The following is a 25,506-nucleotide window of genomic DNA, read 5'->3' on the forward strand; positions in this document are numbered from 1 at the left end:
TATTTCAGTTTTGGTACATTTTTTACAGATCCATTTCCTTATGCAGAAACAATCAGTTAATTATTATTACGTCAATATCGAATGTTCTCATGCATATATTCATCAGAAAATGCTTAGAAATAAAAATGCATGACAATATAATGTCAGAAAAAAGAAAATTCATAGAAGACCCAGCATCGCATATTTGTTTAGGTAACGATCTTGGTTCATGTTTAAAGCTAGTCAGGGTTTAATCAAGATTTGATTTAAAAAATGTTCTAAAAAGGTTTTAGTCTACAACGAAATTATTTATATTTTTATCATAATATTACTTTATCTAATATCTATTATTTGTAAAATGTTTACTAGGGTTATATCTAAAATGGGTTTACATGGCTTGTGAATACAAAACTAACTCTTTACTTTTTATAAATTGTATTTTATATTTTTTGTGTACGGACATTTTCATTATTTTTGTGCATTTTTTATTCTTTTTATAAGATTAAATTGTTTGGTAATTTACTAATATTTATAAAATGTAAATAAAAACATAATTCTATACCAAATAAATCAATATACATTAATTTAAGTTTATAAGGACTCAATTAAAAATTATTTTGTACTCTAGGAGATGAATGTTTACAAACATAACTTGTTAATCAGTCAAAGGGAGATAATTCAATTAGAGATTTGTGTTTTAGATATAATTGCAGTTATTAACCCAAATATATTGTATTGTTATCATATATATCCATATATATATATATATATATATATATATATATATATATATATATATATATACATGAATACATGTATATATATATATATATATATATATATATATATATATATATATACACACATACATGCATACATGCATACATACATACATACATATATATATATATATATATATATATATATATATATATATATATATCATAATATTATGCGAGGGCACTCAATTTCATTATTGCAATCATGACAGGAAGACACATTTTTTTATTTTTTTTGATTAAAAGTGGAAAATGAAAAAAAAAATTTATGGGGAGGTGACCGGTTTTGCCCTCACTTTTCGTAAGCTGGATCGAGGGATTTCCTTTTTTATTAATAAAAGCGAGTGAAATGAGAGACAAAACTTTTAAAATAAAATGGGAGATGATACGCTAAAAAAATAGCGATATAGTGTATTAGAAAAAAAAAAAAAACGGGATACACTATATGTCTAAAATAACGATACATATGATATCTCCTAGAGACTGATCACATTCAAACCTAAGAGACATTCCTCTGCTTGCAGAGAGAAGGCTTCTTCAAGCGAACATGAATAATCTCCAAGATCTTCAGATGATAGGTTGAATGAGCATGACTCAAAATAGTAAATGAGTCAGTGCTAAAATTCGTGGTATATGTCGGGTTTTTAAGCAAATGTTCAGCTATAGAAGATCGGGATGTATTGGTAGGTAAGTCCCATTCCTGATTTAACTAGGTACATATTGTTGAACTTTAATAGCAAGTCTTAACGGCGTCCAACCCACGTAGTCAGCATTGCAACTACATTTTAATTTATAAATTACATTATTATTACGGTGTGGGGGTACGTCTTTGCGACAGGATACCATTAACGGTTTCATAAAAAAACGCAACACGTACATATGAAGCAAAATAGCATCTTTCCACTCTTGAGCTGATTTGGTTGGCAAACTTCTCACTAACTGATTCTAACCACGGTAAACGAATATAAATCGGACATTTATTCACCGTACTGATTTTCTATTTGGGAAAAATTACTAATTTTCCTTTTGATGACTGACTTAATCACATCGAGGGAGTACCCATTATTGGATAATGTGTCAGTAATAATTTTCAATTCTTCATCCAATTTTGTTTTAGAACAAATCATAAGGGCTCGATGCATTAGGGTCCAAATTCATTTGGTAGGACAAAACGAATTCCAGCAGGTATACAATCCTGTAAACGTGAGTTTACAATATATTGATGTAAGGTATTTTTAGTTATTTTGAGGGGAAAATAAATTAACTCTGTTATATATGCTGCAGACAAACTACATTTCATTGTTTCAAAAAATAATTGTTTCAGTGTTATCCCATGAAGAGATATACTTAAATATTTGAAGAAATGTGAGGGATGTACTCACTTGTACACTATATGTGTGTGTGTGTGTGTGTGTGTGTGTGTGTGTGTGTGTGTGTGTGTGTGTGTGTGTGCGTGTGTGCGTGTATATTATAGAAAAATCTTATTATTGAAAATTAATTCAAATTTTCAAAATCCTGTAAAAGAGATATACACAATTTTTAATTATCCTACAAGGAGTATCAATAAACTTTAAAGACCTCATATCATATATGTTCCAAAAATGAAGTTCTTCTCATCAGAGAAAAGAGGTTTGCAAAATATGCAGTAAATTTTGCAGGTTAATGCATTAAAAGAAACTACAAATATAAATTGAATCATATTTGCATAAAAAATTTTTAACAGTTAGAAAAAGTTTATAAATATTCATAAATATAAAGATTTATAATATATATATATTATATATATTATATATATATGTGTGTGTGTGTGTGTGTGTGTGTGTGTGTGTGTGTGTGTGTGTGTGTGTGTGTGTGTGTGTGTGTGCATAGATCATCATATAACGATTAGATCACTGTGACTGACTTAAAGAACATTTAAAAATAAAATGTTTTAATTCAACGTTATTTCTCGCGGTTAATGGTAGCTGATTAGATACAGTCTTTGCTAATCGAGCCAGACATGGATGAAACACTAGTGTCTGTAGGTATTTAATTATTATAGTAAAAACAATAATTATGTCAACCCCTTTAAGAAACTCGTTTCTTATCGTTGAACACTTTCAGTTGAATTAAGTCGGTCAATTTAGCTCTTATGCATAGATCATCGTATAACGATTAGATCACTGTGACTGACGTAAATAACATTTAAAAATAAAATCCTTAAATTCAACGTTATTTCTTGCGGCTAATGGTAGCCGATTGGATACGGTTTTTGCTAATTGAGCCAGAGATGGCTCATGTTGCCGGGTTCGAACCTGTTGACTGGTGTTAATCATGACATCCTGCACTGAAGATTCCTGAAAGGATGAAACACTAGTGTATTTAATTCTTATAGTAAAATAATAATTATATATATGGCAATGTAATATATATATATATATATATATATATATATATACACACACACACACACACACACACACACATATATATATATATATATATAATACCTGCTATATTTATGGAATCTTATTTATAAATCATTTCTTCATGTTTCTAACTTATAATATTTGTGCTTTGTGCTTACAAATATATAAATTTATATTTATTAGTTATTCAATTTGTGTTAAGCTAGATAATTATCTATAAGATATTTGTTTAACAATATCTTATGACTTTCTACTGGGCGCTTAAAGATAGGGAGATGACAGATGTTAAAGATGTTGGTTGACAGTTCGTTGACCCTATATATGTCATAGTTCTATTTTCAATGACTTTCCACTTATATACAATGTCAGAAACAAGGCATTTACCGTCCAAAGGACATTCATTTTTGTTTCTACAGTTACAGAAAGGTTTACTTTCAGTGTTCTCGCTTTTCTTTATTACCTTAACCTTTTTTGTGTTATTAGAACTTTTAGTTTTTGCTAGGTTAACAGATGTTAAGAATGATAATTTTACTGCATTTTTGTTTATGATCTTACTTAAGTTACTACCTTTAGGGAAATTCCTATCAAGAGTCTGGTAAAATTCCTTAAGCAAGTTATTTTGGATGTGCGCGTTGTAAGGCGGATTAAACCACATACAATCTCTATGCCTGTTTTTCTTCTTATTTTTATTTCCATGATGTTTATTTTGGGTACTTATTCCTATCGAATCAGAGATCATATTGTCATGCATTTTTCTTTCTAAGCAAAGATTTTCCATTTTTCTAATGAATATATGCACGAAAAGATTCGATATTGACACAATAATTATAAAAGCGATTGTTTCTGCATAACGAAACGGATCTGTAAAAAAAGTGTACCTAAATTTTAATATGCCAAAAGATCTGTTTGGAAAAAAATATAAATATTTGGATCTTGGAATGTAGCTATCTATGTATGTATTTTTTTCATAGATATTAGAATTTTTGTACCTTAAAACTTCTTTAATTAAATTTTAATTAGTTTTTAATTACCTCTTTTTTTACTTACTTTTATTTATATATATACTATTTTCTTTTTTCTCTTATACTGTTAGTAAATATGTCTATATCTTATTATTGAACCCATTTCGATTGTTTTAGTCCCTTGTTACAAACAATCTATTCTTTTTTATCCGACACTCGATATTTAGATATTTGTATTTTGATGTGCTCAAGTTTTGATTGATCATAGGTTCCTTTTGGACTAATATTTGCAGGATTTTCTTGTTTTTTTTTTTAATCTGATTTTATTTGATTTTGTTATACTAGATTCTCTCAGCTTTTCACCGTGCCCATTCTGAAATGCGATTTTTCTTATACTCTATTTTCTTTATCTGTTGATACTTTTATTTGGGAACTGCACTGAGATATATAATACCATTTGTCTTGTACTCCAATTTTTTATCTCGATATAAGTGTCCACCTTGAAGGGAGGGAAAACTTACCAGCTCTTGGAATTGCTCCCTCGAACTTCATGTTCAAGAAATTTTTATCTGGAACTTGCTCTAATCTCGAATTAACATTCAGATCACCATTTTAGGGTTTGTGCTTTTGGGGCACAACCTAAGAAAATAAATAATTCAACACAAGCTTTTGATACAAAATAACTTCAATAAATGTAACAAAGAAAAGGTTTATTTAGGCGAATGTTCACAGGGAGATATTATCCCTGGGTAAAAGCTGGACTCTGGCTACCTGGTGCTACCGCGGTAGTTATTCCCGGTGGAAATCGTCAATACTGGATGAAATAACACAGAGGTGGAGAGAGAGAGAGAGCAAAGAAAAAGGGTCCGATCTGCTTGGCGTCTCTCTCAGTAAGCAAGAGTTTTTTCTTTCAAACCGGAAGCTGTCCGATTTCCTTAGGGGATAGAAAGGATCAATGCGCCGCACCCCTGATAAGTCAGTATGTGGCCAAATAGCACAGGGGAGAGGTATTGACTTGCGAAAGAAAAAGTTCCATTTGTTTCTGCTACATAACCCCCTGCTTAGGCTGAAAGCCGACAGAGAAAAAGGTAGCAAAACAAATAGCGAAAAATAAAAATGTCAGTTTATTTTATTTATTTTTACGGAAAAAAATTGTTCTTACTTTTCTGTGAAAAGTTGGGGAATATTTGCATTTTTTTTTTTTTTGTAATAGAACGTTCTTTCTTTTTTTTTGGAAAAAAGGGAAAACAAGGAAAAAAAATTTTTTTACACAGTCTCACTGTACCGTCGACCACTATGTGTAGTGGTGACATAATTGTCTTCACTTGGAGCATTTACTTCAGGTGTATGTGTATCTTGATGTTGTGTGTAAGTAGGGGGAATGTGTGACTCGAGTGTTTTTGCGTCAAGAAAGGCTTTTTTTTACTCTATCAATAGAGACAGTTCTCTTTTATCACTGATATCTAAGGTGAAAAGTTTATCAATACGTGAAAGCATGTGATAGAGACCAGTATAAGATGAAGTTGGGGGGGGGGCTTTCATGGCGTCCTTTCAAAGAAAAACATGAGTCCAAGATGAAATGTCCTTTGGGACCGAAGATCTAATGGTCTGTTCCCTAGTGTGCATTGGTGGAAACTTACTAAAATAAGCTTGCAGTCTGTCGACATACAGAGCTGAATCGGTTGTTGTTAACTCTATCGGGCTCAGCATTTGGCCTAGCAATGCTAAAAGTACTCCATAGACAAGTTCGGCTGAAGAGTATCCCAGGTCCTTTTTGATAGCAACATGACAGCCAAGAAGGACAACCGGTACATATTCGCTACATCGCTGTTGGTCAGGGTAAGCACGTAATGCTGCTTTCAATTGGCGATGAAAGTGTTCAATCATCCCGTTAGAAGCAGGGTGATAACTTGTAGTACGAATATGTAGAATCCTGGAAAGTTCCTAGAAGAGGTGAGATTCAAATGATCAGTGGTGATGGTGGTAGGAACTCCGTAACGCAATATCCAGCCTGATATAAGGGCTCGTGCTACGGACTCAGCCGAAATGTCTGTGAGGAGAATGGCTTCAGGCCACCGTGTGAAATGGTCTATACAAGTCAGGAGATAAGTAAATCACTGACTGACTAGCCAGAGTGCAACCAGGTCGATGTGAACATAGCTAAACCAAGCGTCTGGGGTGGTGAATGTTCCAAGGGGTGCACGGATATGCTTGTGCATCTTGGACTTTTGGCAGGATACACAGGAACGTGTCCAGCAGTGATATCTCATATTTGGCCAGAAAAATCTAGCTGTAATCAGCTTCAATGTGGCTTTACATCCAGGGTGTGCCAGATTGTGTAGGGTGTCAAAAACAACTCTACGATGAGTCAATGGAACAAATGGTCAAGGTGAATCTGTTGAAGTGTCACAAATGATCTGCGTGTCCGAGGTAGGCACGGGCAGGTATGCGAATTTGCAAGTTGCAAATTCAGGTAACAACGGATCCAAAGTGTCCAGACTTGGCTGGCCTATGGCCATCTGCTGTAAGTCGATATCCGATGGTGAGGACAGAGAATTAACGGGAAGACGAGACAAAGCGTCTGCCACTGCATTCTGCTCACCTGAGATGTGTCGGATATCGCTGGTAAATTGTGAAACAAAATCCAAGTGGCGCATTTCGAATATTTGTCTAACTTAGAACGCAGTGCGAATGTAAGCGGATGGCGATCAGTGTAGATGACAAATTGACGGCCCTCGAGTGAATGTTGGAAATGTTTCACTGTGAGGTACATTGCCAGGAGTTCACGGCCAAACGTGCTGTAACGTTGTTCTGCCGGTTTCAGCTGTCTCAAAAAGTATGCGAGAGGTTGTAACTGTTGTTGGTGCTGCTGTTGCAACACTGCCTCTACAGCTGTGCCTGATGCGTCAACGACCAGTGAAAACTGAGCATCGGGTACAGGATATGCAAGTAAAGATGTTGTCGCCAGTTTTGTTTTCACTTCACTAAAAGCTTTAAGCTAAATCTCATTAAGTGAGATTTTCTCATTTTTCTTCTTCCTGTTATGTAACAGGTCAGAAAGAGGAGCTAGAAGATCCGCACAGTGTAGGATAAAGTGTCTGTAATAGTTTAACAGACCAAGGAAGTGCCTTGGTTGGCGAAGTGAAGTGGGTGGTTGAAGGTCTTGTAAAGCCTTTACCTTTTCCGGTACCAGAGATATACCGTCTGGACTGATAATGTGCCCCAGGAAAACTAGTGACGAAGCACCAAAAACACATTTACCAGGGTTAATCTTCGCCTGGTATCGCTGAAACCGTTCGAATAGTAGGCAGAGGTGAATGACATGTTCCTCAGGTGAGGCACTTGCCACGAGAATGTCGTCTGTAGACAAAGTCCAAGTCACGCACTACTTCATCCATGAAGCGCTGAAAGGTACTAGCCACGTTTCTTAAACTGAAAGGTATAGTGAAAAATTCAAATGCTCCGAATGGAGTTGTTACTGCAGTCTTGGGTATGTCGGCCGGATTTACTGGGATCTGATGGTAAGCCTTAACTAGGTCTAGTTTTGCTTCTCTGCATGGTCTTACAACCATGCAGCGAAGAAGCAAAGTCTTGTATATGTGGGATTGAGTAATGATCAGGTACCGTCATGGCATTCGGTCATCGGTAGTCCCCAGTCAGACGCCAATCTCTGTCTCGTTTTGGGACCATATACAAAGGGGAAGCCCATGGATTGGACAAGGGGCGTATTATTCCTAGCTGCAGCATATGGTTGAATTCTGCCTTCACTGCCTTAAGTTTATCAGCAGGGAGGTGGCAAGGGTGTGAGAAACAGGAGCACCTGTGGTCTCGATGTGGTGTGGGTGGGTGGGTTCACTTACCACAAAATTTAAATTTGTTAACTCTGGGTAGAAGTGTAAAACGGTCTGATACGGGTTATCGGAAGCAACAATGAAGAATACTTGGCTGATAGAAGGGGTGTTTGTTTTCACACCAGAGACAGAAAGTTCCATATTTGCATCTATCAGCTGATGTCTGCGCATATCCACTATCAGGTTGAAGTGATGCAGGAAGTCTGCACCTATTATGGGGTAGGGTAAATCCGCTATAGTAAAGACCCACGTAAGTCTCTCCATAATTCCAAGTCTAGAGAACAAGAAATTTAACCGTACGTGGGGATGGGGGAGTGATTCACCGCTTGCAGTGTGATGGATGACACTGGAGGCTTCTCAGTGAGAAGTTTTAGTGGCCAGATACTGCAAGCAGCTCCGGTATCAACCAAGCAATGTGCTTGGGATAGGGAGTCTGTGATAAAATAGGCACGGTTGTTGTAAATATCCTGTGGAGAGCCTACCATGCTCAGCTCCCCAGACCTTAGTTTCCCTGGTTCATGAACGAACAGGGCTTTTTGCATTTTCTCGCCTCCATACCAAAGTGACTGTGATAAAAGCACAGTTTCAGCTTGTTTGAGTGGCGGTGGTGGCGACGATAACTGCCTAAAGGTAAGGAGTTAGTTTGGAGTGGGAGCTTGCGTGACTGTGGCTCTAGCTAGCCAAGTTTTTCTACCTCGTGATCACTCACAATGGCTTTTAGAATAATTGTGAAAAACCTGTTCGAATCGTGTTACACTTTTCTTGATAAAAGTGTTTTCTGATGTTGCTTTTCAGGCCAAATTTTTTCTCACTGGCTTTTCTTTGCTGTATCCAGTTTTTAAAACAATGAAGAAGGTCACCATTTTAGAGTTTGTGCTTTTGGGGCACAACCTAAGAAAATAAATAATTCAACACAAGCTTCTGATACAAAATAACTTCAATAAATGTAACAAAGAAAAGGTTTATTCAGGCGAATGTTCACAGGGAGATATTATTCCTGGGTAAAAGCTGGACTCTGACCACCTGGTGCTATCACGGTAGTTATTCCCAGTGGGAATCGTCGATACTGGATGTATCCAGGTAGAGAGAAAGGGCGAAGAAAAAGAGGGTCCAATTCACTTGACGTCTCTGTCAGTAAGGAAGAGTTTTTTTCTCTCAAACTGGAAGCTGTCCGATTTCCTTAGGGGATAGAAAGGATCAATGCGCCGCACCCCTGATTGGTCAGTATGTGGCCAAATAACACAGGGGAGAGGTATTGACTTGCGAAAGAAAAAAGTTCCATGTGTTTCTGCTACAAACTTTTATTTAACCAAGATTTACAAGGATTTTACAAAGATTTTATTCTCCACACATCTTACTTTTTATTCTAATTCTAGTTATTCAGAAAACATTCCATATTTCATCCCAAAGCACTTCAATTTCCCTGATTAACTAGGATTATATTATGTAAAATTAAGAGCTCTATCATATTATACATTACTGAGCTACTATATAAACCTTTGTATAAATCAAAAGAAATTTATATAACACATATTTTCTACAGAGTGGAAAAGCAAAATTTACAATAAATGCTAAATTGATTTTTCTCAGCAGCCACTAAGTCAATTGTTTTGAAACTAACATATATCGAAGTCGTAATCATAACTAACACTATTCTAATAACATTTTCAAAAAATTCTCATGAAATAATGAAACTTTTTGCAATTTTATCCATAAAATCACATTTTCATGTAAACGAATGTCAATTTGTTCTTTAACAGGTGACTGTTGTTGACAGTAAACACAAGATAGTCAAGTTGGGTGCGCAGCATATTGGAAGCTGCATCAAAAGGATTGTCCCGATTATCAACAAGAGTTTGGCCCCTGTCACTTTCAATCTGCTAGGTTTGCCAGCCTCTTCACAACTGAAAGAAGGCAACATTATCACTCTAACTCCATCAGAAACCATAACACTCCCAGCAAAAACTGGAAAAATTGATATACATGTTGTCTTTAAGCCAACCAAAAGAATCCAACAGTTTTTGGAAGAGGTAAGAATCTCAAATATGTATATTACAGAGAAAGATCCTAGAAACAGGCCATGTTCCTTTTCACTCTACACTTTTTCATAAAATATTTTCCAAGAGTAACAAAATAAATAATAAAAATTTGTTAACTCATATTTTTAATTGAATAAAATTATGATATTTTATTCATATTCGATTTGTTGAATTGTGAATTTCTTCTCAGCAATCAGTTTGATCTAGTTTCAGTGTTGTTTATCAAACATTTATCAATAAAAATGACAGAAAATAATTATTCCCAATACTAATTTGTATCTCATACTAATCTCAAATTAATGTATGCATGATTGAATGAAGACTCCTATGTCCTCCTATCCCGAGCCACTGACACCAAATTACTTTGTTTATTCTTACTTTCACATTTTATAATATACAATTTTTGCTATGTGACTCAATGCTGATTAAAGAAGAGGAGAGGGTGACATTTATTGAAATAAGCTTTGGTAAATTCATAGTCTATAAGTATAGACAGTCTTACCTGAGTATTCCATGACATTGCGAAATTAAATGGCATGGGTCTACAATACTCTACTTTAGCTTGATGGGAGGTCAGTATATGGTTACAGAAAGCTCATCACAATCTATTTGCAGTTTGAGCTACTCACCAATGTAACTCCATTTCAGCCAGGGCAAATGGTCTTGTAGAATAAGAAGACAAGATTCTCTTAACATTTAATCACAACTTTATTACTTTGTTAGTGGAGTAAAAGAAACAAGGGTTAATCATGCAAAATTAGTTCATGTGTTTGAAAGCAGATGAAAGATTAGACAGTCATGTGAGAGAAGAAAAGAGTTCATGTTTGTGGTTGAAGTTGGAGTTTTGTAGTAGACATGATGGTCTCCTCATAGATCCAGAGCCTAAGTCCCGGGCAGGTTCTGTTAAGTCCCAAGAGAGAACTTAGTGTGACGTTGTTATCAGTATCATGCCCTGTCCAAGAATGAGAGTGTTAACCTTTTTATAACCCCTGTCACATACTCAGCTCTGATTGGACAAGCAAGAAGAAAAGTTGACAGCTAGCACCAATTAGTAATGATGTTGTAAACCTAAGATATTTATTTTTGATAGACGTTGCACTGGTAGAGCCAACTCATGAACATTAAAAAAAAAAAAAAATGCTCCAAAGCGACAACTTCTCTAAAGAAATATGTTGAAAGCCTACTTACAATGCAAAATTTTCACAGCCTGAAACTGCAACAATGCCTATGGTCATAAAAGCAAAAGAGAGTTGTAAGAAATGTTTAATTATCATCAGCATCAACAGATGAATTAGAAAAACAGGAAATGATAAATCATAAGATAATTAACATTACAGGGATTCACACTTAACTCTTCAACAGAACAAAAGTTTCTAGAGAAATTAAAACTGAAAAGATAAAGGAGCTTTTGAGGTACTTTCAATGTCAAAAATACAAATGCTGCAAAGGAGCAATAAAATTGCACACAATGAAGTAAAACTTGAAAGAAATATGCAAGCAATCGCCATATCAGCAACACTACACAAGAAAATGATAATATTCTTCATTTATCGATTTCTTTTTGTATAAAAATATAAATTTAGATATTGATAAATAAATAAGCAAAATGCCAATATATCTTTAATAGCCTTTGTTTATTAAACTTAAATAAGCATCTCTTTTACAGATATTCATTGACGCAGCTGGCTACAGTCAACCAATTTTTGTGATTCAAGGTAGTTGCTTAGCTCTGGATCTTGTTTTGGAGACTGACTACATTCCATTTGGTGCAGTTGTACGTCAGAGTCACAGTACACGGAAATTAGTGCTTAATAATATTGGAGACATCAACGCAAGGTAAGTCTATAAAACTGAAAATTAATTTGATATTCCAGATGGGGCACAAAAGAGGGAAACAGAATATTCACTGAACAAAGGTGGAGCAAAACATGAGACAAAAATAATTGAATTAATTTGAAAGAAAAACTGATATTTTATCAAACGAAATATGCTAAGTTTTTAGTTAAAAACAAATAACAATTTGTATTTTCCATTTAAAAAACATGAAAAATTTGTATGAATGATGCAATCAACATCATTTTCAGAAGAATTACCAAAAGTTTTGCATTCTAGCCGCTTCTACTCCACCCAAATCATTTTATCCGGTTTCATTTAGAGTGTACTTTCATTTAAGATAAAAAGTAGATTTGCAATTTTCATCGTTTCCTATTGTTTATTTGAAATTAAATTTATTGTTTTGCATTCAAATTCTTTGCATATAAACAATTTAGAAAGCAGATATCGGATCAGTGATGCTGCTCATGAGACATATATGCTCCTCCCACTCTATGATATCGGTTCAAAATAGTGACAACTTTGCTTACACAGTACACCTTTCTCAAAAGCGCCAGTTGCTCTACAAATACATGTCGATGTCATGAAAGGCATGTAAGTAGAAGATGCTGCAACTGCAACAGTGCATGCTTTTCATACATAGAAATGTAAAGAAGGATCCAAGTGTTATAATTATTTTATCCAATCGTTAATTAAAAGTATAGACCACTTCATACCCTTCAAAAATTCCAGCTCAAACCTAACAGCCAGCTGTGGTTCTCTAGAGAATGTGCTGCTGCCATTGTGCACAGAAATCACTTTTTCCATTGCTTTCAATGTAATAGATATACTGAGACTACATCCACGTTCAGGACAGCAACTACTATAAAAGAGTAATAAGAACACGAGAGAGTTGTATGCTCAGTCCATTAAGTCCAAAGTAGCTGAGCGGCGGCTTGGTTCCCACCAGTTTTGGCAAATACCAAACAAGGTCCTGAATAGAAGCATGTGTTCTATCCGAATCATCATCAATGGACCTGAGGTAATCTCGTCAGCATCAGACAAAGCCAAACTCTTTGCCAAGAACTTTGCAGCTAATTCTACCCTATGCGATCAAGGTCGCCCCCCCCCCATTTCATCCTGTATCTGAAAACACACTATGTGACACACAAATATATGTGCATGGTGTTGTCTAGCTAATCAAAAACCTTGATTTCAGTAAAGCAACCGGCCATGATGGTATTCCAATTATAGTACTCAAAAAACTTCAACCAGAACTAGCGCCCATACTTACAAAACTGTTTAAACGTTGTCTTAAGGAGAATTGCTTTCCAACATCCTGGAAAACCTCATCAGTATGCCTTGTATTTAAGGATTCAGGTGATCGCTCGTCTCCTTCTCACTACAGACCACTATGTCTCCTGTGTGTCATGAGTAGTTACTGAAATCTGTGTTAAATAGAGAAGTAGTCAGTCACTCCAGCATAAATAACATCTTCAGTGACATGCAATATGGTTTCCGTTCTGCTAGATCTACAGCAGATGTGCTTACAGTTATATCTCATAGGATTAGCGAATCTCTTGATGGAGGCTTCCTTTCTAGGGCAATTGCTTTTGACATATCAAAGGCCTTTGATAGGGTATGGCATAAAGGTCTACTCCACAAGATCTCCAAAGCTGGGAATGTCTTTTCAATTATGAAATCATTTTTCTCTGAAAGACTCATAAGAGTAATAGTTGATGGGTAGAAATCAGAAGCTCACAGCATTAACACTGGAGTCCCTCAAGGGCCCATCCTGCGCTCAACTCTCTTCCTGATCTGCATCAATGACCTCCCAAATCACATCCTAAGATCAGTTATAGATATTTATGCTGATGACACTACCATCTATGACAACACTTCAAAGGCTGTAAATGACTAAGTTCTCTGATTCTTTCTCCTCCGATTTTGAGCATGTGGTGCAATGGGGAAAGAGGTGGCTGGTTACTTTTATTTCAAGCTTATATCTTTACATCATCAATGCTCTAATCTCTATCTGGTATCAATTGAAATGAATGGCTCTCATCTTGGGGAGGCCCCATGTTTTAACAAGCTTCTGGGCCTGACCTTATCTGAAATGGAAACATACATCAAACCTGTTGCCAAGGTTGCTGGAAAAATGGTGGGATCATTCTACCGTTCCAGTAGATATCTCACTGCTGGTGCAATTCTCTACCTGTATAAGAACCAAGTACGTCCAAGGATGGAGTACTGTTGCCACATCTGGGCAGGAAAGTTCTCATCCTGCCTTGACAGAGTTTGAAATAGACTTTGTAGCCTAGTGCGGGATGCCCTGTTCTCTTCCTTGCAACCTCTTTCCCACAGAAAAGATGTTGCAAGCCTGTCTCTGCTTTATCGTTATTTTCATGGCAAATGCTCGTGTGAGCTTCAATCTATGGTCACCCCTGGCCTGACTTTCATGAAAAACATTCGTCTAGCTGAAACCACTATTAATAATTTGCCCCACTCTTTATCTGTGCCTAAACCTAAATGTAGATTCCATGAACAAAGCTTCTTTCTTAGAACTGCATATTGTGTAACTCTCTTCTGTTTCCCTGATTTCCAATATGGTTGTCTTCAAGTCCAACATAAACAAGGTCTTGATGAACTGTCCCCGTAAGTAATCCAATTTACCAAATTTCCACTATTAATGATTACTATTATATTGTCCCATTGACTACTGTACACTCATTAATCTTATCGATGTCGAGTGGCTTCCAGGCCTTGATAAGTGGTTAGTCCTTTGTAAAAAAAATCCAAATGTATAGCAGATATCTAAAGTTTTTTGAACAATCATATATTCATATATAAACTTTCTTATTGTAACATTTTATCTCTTGCTTAGTTCATCTTATGTTAGAACTTATACATTAATTCAGAAGTGGATTCTTCATCCTCTAAAATCGATAAAAATACTATTACACATTCTTCCACATCATCAATATAAAAATTGACACAACTTGGCCAATAGTTTATATGATGGCAGCTGCCATTTTTACTGTTACAATATACTTGACTAAATACCAGTTAAACTAAATTGTCTTTTTATGTAGAATGTGAAGAGAGTTTGCTGTTGTTAAACGCTTGATAATTCTATTGAGAATAATTTAGGGTATAAATATATTTCAGAGAGTGTGAGCAAAGTTCTATCATTTTCATTTTCTTCATAGAATATTATAGCAATTTCACTATCATCAAGTGTTCAGGGAAATGCTTCTTTGTCATTTGATTTTATTAAGTTTTGTCATTTGATTTTATTAAGTAGATACGTAGCATGGGCGGTTAAGAATGAAATTTAAACTTGTGTATCTTTTTCCTTTTTGGATACTGAAAGAGAAAAGATTTTTGACAACAAAATAGTTTTATGGATTTGAAGGAAATCATGAAAGAGCATGATATGGAGAACCGTAGAAAGTGTTGTTAATCTATTATTAATATTTGTTTGATATGATTTTGAAAACTCATTAAGACAAAACTATTTAATGTACTCTTTAGAAATATGAAAACAGTTTTCTAAATCATAGTGTTCTTTTTATATTCCTTAAAATGTGAGAGAAGTGATTTCATCTATACAAGGGAAGTACAAAACATTAAAACGGTGCTGAAATAAATGTAAAGTACATAACTTTCTTAGATTTGTTGTTTGGTCTGGCAGTAATTGAAAGAGGAAACTGAAAACATTCTTACACACATATAATAATGAAAAGGTGGCAGTGTCTAATGAGTACTAGAAGGGTGGTAGGTCTGGCCTGCCTTCAACCATTAACAGCATTAGAATCAAAAGGCTGAAGAAGTAACTAAAGGTGTCAGCTATCTATAAGTATATTAAGAGTTGGCTCGTCACAGTGCATGATGATGATGATTATGATGATGATGATGATGATGATGATGACGACGACGACGACGACGACGACAACGACGACGACGACGACGACGACGACGGTGGTGGTGGTGGTGGTGGTGGTGGTGGTGGTGATGACGACGACGACGGCGGCAGCGGCAGCAGCGGCAGCAGCGGCAGCAGCGGCGGCGGCGGTAGCAGAAGAGATTTCTGTAGATGCTGTGATGGTGATTGTGGACAGAGGAGAGTTATTGCTAAATGTCGAAGAAGCAGAGCCACCATATATGCTATTATGATGATGATAGCCACCAGTGAAAGTTACTCCTAGTTAGACTTGTAAATCATTGGAGAGCGTCTACTTCTACTACTCACTGTTCATTGTTGTTAATTGTAGGCGTTGTAAATCATAGATACTTAGTCATTATGGTCATGGCAGAATATCACTTGGATTGCTATCTCTTCAAACAGTGATAGTAGAGTGAATCTCAAAGTGGAAAAATGCATGCTTTTTATACAGCTTGATCAACTGCCGCTGATAACGATACCATGACGACATCTCATTGGTCAGTGTAAAGGAAAATATGTTTATCTTTGCTATACGTTCCGATCCGAGTTATTTTTTTATGTAAACATTTAACTGGTGTTCTTTTTTATAAATATTAGAAATGTATGGGATGTTTACATCCAGCCTTTATATAGGCGGTTGCTAAAATGGGATTTATTCCATTTTAGTTTGTCTTCTCATCGTTTACATTTTCTTTTTCTTTTCTTTTTCAGGGTGCGCTGGGATATTGACAAATTCAAGCCAGACTTTTTGATTAATCCTGTTGAGAGTCATGTCATTGCTGGCAAACAAATAGTTTTTGATGTGACATTCATGCCGCCTAAAGTTTTGCCTGATATTCGCTATGAGGTAAAAGTCCATTGTTAGTCAAATTTCTAATGTGCCAATTACATCCTAATTGACACTACACATTTGTCTGTTTTTAGTTACTGTTCTGTTTTGTTTTTGTGTTTTCCTCTGCCATGCAGGTGCATATATTGCATCACTAACATGAAATTTACCAATTAAAATAAAAAGGAATGAACAAGTTGCTATGACTTTTTAAAAGTACTTTAACTTTTTGAATTATAAATATTAATATTGTTACGAACCCCACTCTGTTAGGAATTATGAAGAACAGTTACGTAACAGAATAGTCTTTTTTTAATTTAAAAAAAAGGAAAAAAGGCATCGTGTTCGGTGTCAATGACTTTGAACAAGAAGGGGATTTCTCAGACCTGTGAAGTGGAATATACATATAGAAAAAACAGTGAAAGAAAATGGAAGACAAACATAAATTTAAACGTTAAATTAACTTTATTAACTAAAATAACGTGGAAGAAATGAAAAAAGAAAAAAATAATAGTAAAAAAAGAACAAGCATGTGAAATCTTATTCACTAGCTAAATGCGTCAAGCAAAGAATACATCAATAATAAACAAAATGTCAGCATGAGAGAGAGAGAGAGAGAGAGAGGGGGGGGAGAGAGAGAGAGAGAGAGAAACATTAACATTAATTTTGGGGGGGGTGTTGTACAAGGTGTTTGATATTCAGTTTGCATAATTGCTTTCAATTTCAGTTCACGGCATTTCTTTCGACAAGTTTCTTCTTTTGTTTTGATTTTAGTCATATTCAGTCATATTTTAGTCATATTTAATCATATTTTAGTCATATACAGTCATATTTTAGTCATATGCCTAATTTTTGGTCTCTCTTTATCGATTTTCCATAACAATGGCACTTGGGCATACTTACACCTTTTCTCTTATCACTAGTGGGATTGAGAAACAGTTTTGTCCGTTCGCTTCAGCAGGAGCAGTGTCAGAAATCGCCATTAAAAATGCGTGATAAGAACTTTAATAATTCAATTACTATCTTTCGAAGCTTATAACTACTTGAAAAATGTAATTCAAGCCCTAATTTTTTTTTCAATTAAAGGAGGAAAGACCAAACTTTAAAAAAATAACAGGCTTAATAGCAAATTATGCAATATTTGTTTTTTTAAATCGGTTTTCTTTAAAAAAAGATTTATAAAAAAATACTAATCAATGAGTACTTCCATTCTTCAATGTTAAGAATTTATTCATATTTATATTTCATATTCCATGTCCTTTTTAAATAAAATACTTTTTTAAGCAAGGATTAAAAAAAACGCGACATCAGATGTTTTTCACAGTTGAAATAAAGGGAGACAAATGTCTACTTTTCTTCTACTTGACATCTTCGGTGGCTTCTTTAAGCGCCAGAATTAATGTCTCTTTCTATTGCGTGTTGTAAACAAAAGTTAGTAAATATGGGCCACCGTTTATGAAAAATGATCCCATTTCACTTATCAGTTTTTGCCATTAAAAAAAAAACACTCGACCGATTTTGGATTTTTTTTTTCTCTTAAAGAAATACATCAGTTTTTGATTTAATATATTTTATTTTTCTTTATGGAATGATTTTTTTTTCAATATCTAAAAAAAACATTGAATAAAATAGAAAAAATTGTCGTAATTATACAAAATTTTCTGAACAATATAACAAGATTATAAGGTTTCACTTTAAAAAAATTCAACATGGTTTTAAAAAAAAAGGTTTTAAACTTTACAGGTAAATTTGTAAATAACTGTTCTTTTTTTGCTTTAAATTAGCTTATTTTATTTATTGATCTTTTATCTTCAATTTGTGATATATAAATTTGAGGTAAGAAAATTAATTATTTTCATTTTAATAGACAGTTCAAAATGGGGGGGGAGGTTGAAGTTTAAAAAAACGCTTGTCTAGAATATTATATTAGGTTTATTGGAAAGAGCATAACATTTCACATTGAACTTGAAAATATGCTTAAAAATTGAACCAATAGAAAAATTTTGATATATTTTTAAAGTTTAAAAATTGAAAAAAATTTAACTCGTAAAATTCAATTGATTTCATTACGTAAAAAAATTGGCTGCATGAACGTGCGAAGGCACTTTGTAAACACTGTTTTTTAAAAAATAAAAAATAATATTTCTATTATTTTTTAAACAATTTTAATAGTTTATTTTGGAAGTATATTCCATAAAGAAAATAAACAACCCACTTTAAAAAGAGAAACTATGAGTTTTTTTATATTTTATTCGCAGTTTTGTGTTAGGGGTGTCAAAAATTCCCAAAATATTCTGATACACCTACTTTAGCAGTCTACTGAATTATATCTTCGTCTTTCCTCGTTTTTAAATGCAAGTGTCTCTAGTGAACTATGCTCATGCATGCCTGAACAATGTACGAGTAGTCAAATAGCTGACTCATTCTCTTCATTAAAAATTTGAAAATGGAATTTCACACCACAGGTGACCAACTTTTTCTCTTTTTCCTTCTCCCTCTTCTTCTGCTTATTCTCTTTCTGTCTCTCGTTTTATATATATCTTCATCCTCTCCTTCTCTCTCTATAGATTCTCTCATTTTATGTTTTCTCGTCAACAAGCTAACAACAAATAAAATATCAAGAAAATAAAGCACATTTTAAGCATAATGGCTTAAAAAATCTTTTATATTGTTACGTAATCTAACTTTACGATTATGTAACAATATAAAACAATAAAAAAATTTTTATCTGCCATTAAATGTAAAATGAACAGAGTTATTCTGTCTATATTTAATTTTCATCAAAACATTTAATTATAACAGCGAATGCAACTGTGCATTTTTCACAGGTTTCACTAGTTATTTAAAAACATAATAAATTTTCCTCCTCCTCACCATATGAAACGAGGCCTAGAATTTGTTGAATCTGAAAAACATACATGCCGCTAGCAATTATCAGGTTGACAAGAAAATTCTTGCGATTTTAAACTTTTAAATTCAGATGAACATATCTCGGTTCAAACAAAATTTTATTGATCGAAATAAGCACCATCAGAATTAACATATTTTTGCCAACACAAAACAAGTGTATTTATGCGAGTAATGTAAAAATTTTGTGTTCTGGTGGTGATGAAGTCACTGAAGGCGATTTTTATATTGCTTAAGTTTTTGAAACATTTCTCATACAGAAAGTTGTTGAGATATTTGAAAAATTAAAGTAAATATTACTTGCATGATTGTTTCTTTTGTGCGAGTTCAAATGTGTTTTGCATGCGTGCAAAACAGGAGAGTAGTTTTGATGCGATCTGCATGATCTGAGGTTCGAGGAAGAAAGAGAAAAATCAATATAAACCGAATGTGGAAGTAGGTTTATCGCTCATTGTGGCAAAGAATGATATCTTCAGAGTTAAAGGGCGATAATAAAGTTTATCTTAATGTTACAAGTTTGTGTTCATGTGTTCGCTTGCATGTGGAACTCAGTTCCCATAGTGGTGCGCTGGTCAGGAGCTGCTCGTTATGTACTTAGCAGTAAAACATTTCTATTACATGTTGGAAGGGAGACAATTCACAATTTTTAGCTAACTAGGGGGAATTGCACTGGGAACCGAGTTCCACATGCAAGCGAACACACAAACACAAACTTGTGACATCAAGGTAAACCTAATTACCGCCCTTTAATTCTGCCGATATCTTTCTTTGCTACAAGGGGTGAGACAGCCTACTTCCACATCCAGTTCGTCACCCTATGACCTTGGAGCTCATTTTGTCCACCCATAAGTCTCAATTGTTATCTTAAATTTCTTCCACGGCTTTTCAACATTTCTTGAAGTGAATCTCATAATCGAACACGACATCGCTTAGTTGTTCAACTTATATTTCACTAATGCTATTGCTGAACTTGATTAAATCAGTTCTTAAAATATATTTATATTATAAGTATATATATATATATATATATATATATATATATATATATATATATATATATATATATTATATATTATTATAAAATATATTTCTGATATTACTTTTAAGAGAATTGTGTTAGAAATTTGTTTTTTTCATAAAAATTATTTGCTTCTAGACAGAAGTATTTTTTGTTTTAACGTTCCAATCATATGATGTCATTTCCTTGCTTTCTGGATATTTTTTTCTTGTTTGATTTTTTGCTGTCTATTTTCTCCAGAACCTTTTGTGCTTTGTGAATGAAGGCGAGTATCCTCCACTTAAGCTGACCTTGACAGGCACTTGTGCTAGTACTCCTACCTCTCGAGAAGTTCTCTACTTCCAAACCTTTGTGCGGAATAAAGAAACCAAAAGTGTGAGCATTGCAAACAGGACAAACCAAATGTGGGAACTGCGTCCGATTGTTGATGGGAATTACTGGCAAGGTCCACATAAGTTCTCAGTCGATCCGCAGTCTACCAAACAATACGATATTACATATCAACCAATGTGTATGACAGGGGGTGATGGTAAAAAGCACACGGTGAGTATCAACCTTGTTTCTCTGTAATAAAGGAATTTGTGATTATTGCTATATACTGTGTATGGTTCCGATATAAGAAAGACTGTTAACATGTTGGCCAAGCAAATAAAAAGAAACAAGATTTAGAAACTTAGAATTGAAACAGATACAATGTACAATATCTGTTATTGCTGGACAGACAGTAGTCTGTCTGGTAAACAGATGTACGAATACTTGCTGAAAATCTGTCCATAGTGTATGAGTAGAGCGATGTAGGTGATTGGCTTGTATTGGTATCGCTTGATATCAGCAGAGAAAACTTTCTGAAATTGGGCTGATGAAAACTGAATTTCAGTTGATTAATGAACCCTACTTTCTTTTGTAAAAATCGAATCATTTTGCCTCTTTTCTTTGAGATGAGTTCCATTCATGAGTTTTTAATCTTTATATTTCTTTGTTTGAGAACCGGAAATGATGTATTTTTTGCGCAGAGAAATATTTTTCTATTTTCCATGCTATCCTCGGTAGATTCACACGTTGTGATGCAACAAGCTATTTGGTTTTATGGATAGTTCTTAATAACAATGAAAACAGACAACCTGAAATATCAGATAAGGCTTGCCAAAGCAAAATGTAAACAATAAGCAGCAAATGCAATGAGAAGACATCGTGATATATGGACATGCCTAAAGTTGAGCAGCAAAGTGAGGAAGTCAGAGGAGAGAAAAAAAGAGAGAGAGGGAGGAATGGAGAGAAAGATGGTTATTAGGTCATCTGTGGTGCTCTCACGGAAAACAATTATTGTGATAATCTTTATGCAAATCATCTTATCATACTCTACTGCAACCAATAAGCACGAGGATCAACGATATAAGTATAATAGTTCCGGTTTCATAATGTTACACATCTCACATTTCACAGCAGTTAGTATTACCAAATGGTCATCCATCAAAACCTTGATCAGACTCGACATTGCTTAAGTTAGAACATTAAATTAGCATGACCTTCACAAATCTTGGCAGCAGTTTTATAAGACTTTCTTTTTCTAGTGGTAATCACCCAAATTTACGAGCCTTAACATGCCTTTCTTATTCTATTGAAACATTAATGTATTATTTGGAACAAATCTTTCCCTGGTGAATTATTAAATAACATCTAATATGTCTCATATCGTCTTTTTATGGTTGTCTTCAACAAACTGTTGAAAATAAATGTATATTTCTGTAAATCCGTTTCTCTTCTAACTATTACTCTTTCCTTTTTCGTGATTGTTAAAAACGTAAACGCTAAGGATATGAAATATCCGTCTGCTGTTAATGATGAAAATCTAAGAACAATAATGACATATCTTTGTTGAATGACCCTATAAAAAATTATAGGGTCATTCTAGCAAAATGCAACAAAGATATGCTCTTAAATTTTCATCATTAACAGTAGAATACCAGGCGTTTTCTAAGAATGGATTAGGAAGTTTGTGCCAGGACTGAACACTACATTTTTGTTATGAAGTAGGGTGATACATATCTGTCCCAGCAGTTTCGTGTAATGTTCTTTCTAAATTTTTAACTGTATTTATGTAATATTATTTTATTTCAACTCACCTTGGTCAGTGTTAGTTGGCTGCTTCACTTGAAGATTGATATTAATCTTTCAGCTGTTTTCACCAATCCTTCCTTTGACTTTGTTGTCACTAAGGCCCAAGAGAATACCACCTGCCTTTGAGCGATTATTGACAATAACTTATGTTACAACTCAATAATAATACAACTATAAAGGCGGCAATTGATCTGTAGCTGTTTGTGATTGTTCCCTTGTTATTTTCATTTTGGATTGATGTTTGCTTTACATAAACATCTTCTCAGAATTTATGTTAGTCTTTCATGTAGGCTCGTGAACTTTTGAAAACAAAATTCATGCATTTCGTGTGGCTGCTTTAAAGGTTGTCTTGAGTGTTTTTTTCATTAATTTCGGTTTCTGTTTTTGATTCAATTTCCTAAAGGTTTTATGTTTTCAATGATTTGGCATTTCTGTTTTTGTCTTGTCTCCTTTGCCAAACAATTCCATTTGCGTTTTTATTTTCCCCTCCTTTGTTTACATTTTAGTAGAACTGGGTTTCATTGTTTTCAAAATCAGATTTGTATCTGTATCATCTCACTCTTTATTTCTTTTCTTTTCCTTTAGTTCTTTGTGTTTCTTGGATAATCTTAGTTCTTTGTGTTTCTTGGATAATCTTAGTTCTTTGTGTTTCTTGGATAATCTTAGTTCTTTGTGTTTCTTGGATAATCTTAGTTCTTTGTGTTTCTTGGATAATCTTAGTTCTTTGTGTTTCTTGGATAATCTTAGTTCTTTGTGTTTCTTGGATAATCTTAGTTCTTTGTGTTTCTTGGATAATCTTAGTTCTTTGTGTTTCTTGGATAATCTTAGTTCTTTGTGTTTCTTGGATAATCTTAGTTCTTTGTGTTTCTTGGATAATCTTAGTTCTTTGTGTTTCTTGGATAATCTTAGTTCTTTGTGTTTCTTGGATAATCTTAGCTCTTTGTGTTTCTTGGATAATCTTAGTTCTTTGTGTTTCTTGGATAATCTTAGTTCTTTGTGTTTCTTGGATAATCTTAGTTCTTTGTGTTTCTTGGATAATCTTAGTTCTTTGTGTTTCTTGGATAATCTTAGTTCTTTGTGTTTCTTGGATAATCTTAGTTCTTTGTGTTTCTTGGATAATCTTAGTTCTTTGTGTTTCTTGGATAATCTTAGTTCTTTGTGTTTCTTGGATAATCTTAGTTCTTTGTGTTTCTTGGATAATCTTAGTTCTTTGTGTTTCTTGGATAATCTTAGTTCTTTGTGTTTCTTGGATAATCTTAGTTCTTTGTGTTTCTTGGATAATCTTAGTTCTTTGTGTTTCTTGGATAATCTTAGTTCTTTGTGTTTCTTGGATAATCTTAGTTCTTTGTGTTTCTTGGATAATCTTAGTTCTTTGTGTTTCTTGGATAATCTTAGTTCTTTGTGTTTCTTGGATAATCTTAGTTCTTTGTGTTTCTTGGATAATCTTAGTTCTTTGTGTTTCTTGGATAATCTTAGTTCTTTGTGTTTCTTGGATAATCTTAGTTCTTTGTGTTTCTTGGATAATCTTAGTTCTTTGTGTTTCTTGGATAATCTTAGTTCTTTGTGTTTCTTGGATAATCTTAGTTCTTTGTGTTTCTTGGATAATCTTAGTTCTTTGTGTTTCTTGGATAATCTTAGTTCTTTGTATTTCTTGAATAATCTTAGTTCTTTGTGTTTCTTGGATAATCTTAGTTCTTTGTGTTTCTTGGATAATCTTAGTTCTTTGTGTTTCTTGGATAATCTTAGTTCTTTGTGTTTCTTGGATAATCTTAGTTCTTTGTGTTTCTTGGATAATCTTAGTTCTTTGTGTTTCTTGGATAATCTTAGTTCTTTGTGTTTCTTGGATAATCTTAGTTCTTTGTGTTTCTTGGATAATCTTAGTTCTTTGTGTTTCTTGGATAATCTTAGTTCTTTGTGTTTCTTGGATAATCTTAGTTCTTTGTGTTTCTTGGATAATCTTAGTTCTTTGTGTTTCTTGGATAATCTTAGTTCTTTGTGTTTCTTGGATAATCTTAGTTCTTTGTGTTTCTTGGATAATCTTAGTTCTTTGTGTTTCTTGGATAATCTTAGTTCTTTGTGTTTCTTGGATAATCTTAGTTCTTTGTGTTTCTTGGATAATCTTAGTTCTTTGTGTCTCTTGGATAATCTTAGTTCTTTGTGTTTCTTGGATAATCTTAGTTCTTTGTGTTTCTTGGATAATCTTAGTTCTTTGTGTTTCTTGGATAATCTTAGTTCTTTGTGTTTCTTGGATAATCTTAGTTCTTTGTGTTTCTTGGATAATCTTAGTTCTTTGTGTTTCTTGGATAATCTTAGTTCTTTGTGTTTCTTGGATAATCTTAGTTCTTTGTGTTTCTTGGATAATCTTAGTTCTTTGTGTTTCTTGGATAATCTTAGTTCTTTGTGTTTCTTGGATAATCTTAGTTCTTTGTGTTTCTTGGATAATCTTAGTTCTTTGTGTTTCTTGGATAATCTTAGTTCTTTGTGTTTCTTGGATAATCTTAGTTCTTTGTGTTTCTTGGATAATCTTAGTTCTTTGTGTTTCTTGGATAATCTTAGTTCTTTGTGTTTCTTGGATAATCTTAGTTCTTTGTGTTTCTTGGATAATCTTAGTTCTTTGTGTTTCTTGGATAATCTTAGTTCTTTGTGTTTCTTGGATAATCTTAGTTCTTTGTGTTTCTTGGATAATCTTAGTTCTTTGTGTTTCTTGGATAATCTTAGTTCTTTGTGTTTCTTGGATAATCTTAGTTCTTTGTGTTTCTTGGATAATCTTAGTTCTTTGTGTTTCTTGGATAATCTTAGTTCTTTGTGTTTCTTGGATAATCTTAGTTATTTGTGTTTCTTGGATAATCTTAGTTCTT

General features: G+C 33.9%; 1 protein-coding gene across 4 annotated transcripts in view; it reads left to right on the top strand.

The window, feature by feature from the left end:
* Positions 1 to 25,506, top strand: part of LOC145295994 (hydrocephalus-inducing protein-like) — an 865,028-nt gene that overhangs the window by 785,565 nt on the left and 53,957 nt on the right. For all 4 annotated transcript variants that reach the window (XM_080141978.1, XM_080141990.1, XM_080142009.1 and 1 more), the window contains 4 exons: positions 9,740 to 10,009; positions 11,685 to 11,854; positions 16,488 to 16,623; positions 20,771 to 21,073. In XM_080141978.1, the coding sequence (XP_079998104.1) occupies positions 9,740 to 10,009; positions 11,685 to 11,854; positions 16,488 to 16,623; positions 20,771 to 21,073 (879 nt within the window). The remainder of the gene's footprint in view (positions 1 to 9,739; positions 10,010 to 11,684; positions 11,855 to 16,487; positions 16,624 to 20,770; positions 21,074 to 25,506) is intronic.

This window comes from Euprymna scolopes, chromosome 2 (genome assembly GCF_053919585.1).
Source record: "Euprymna scolopes isolate OS-2025 chromosome 2, ASM5391958v1, whole genome shotgun sequence".
Taxonomy (NCBI): domain Eukaryota; kingdom Metazoa; phylum Mollusca; class Cephalopoda; order Sepiida; family Sepiolidae; genus Euprymna; species Euprymna scolopes.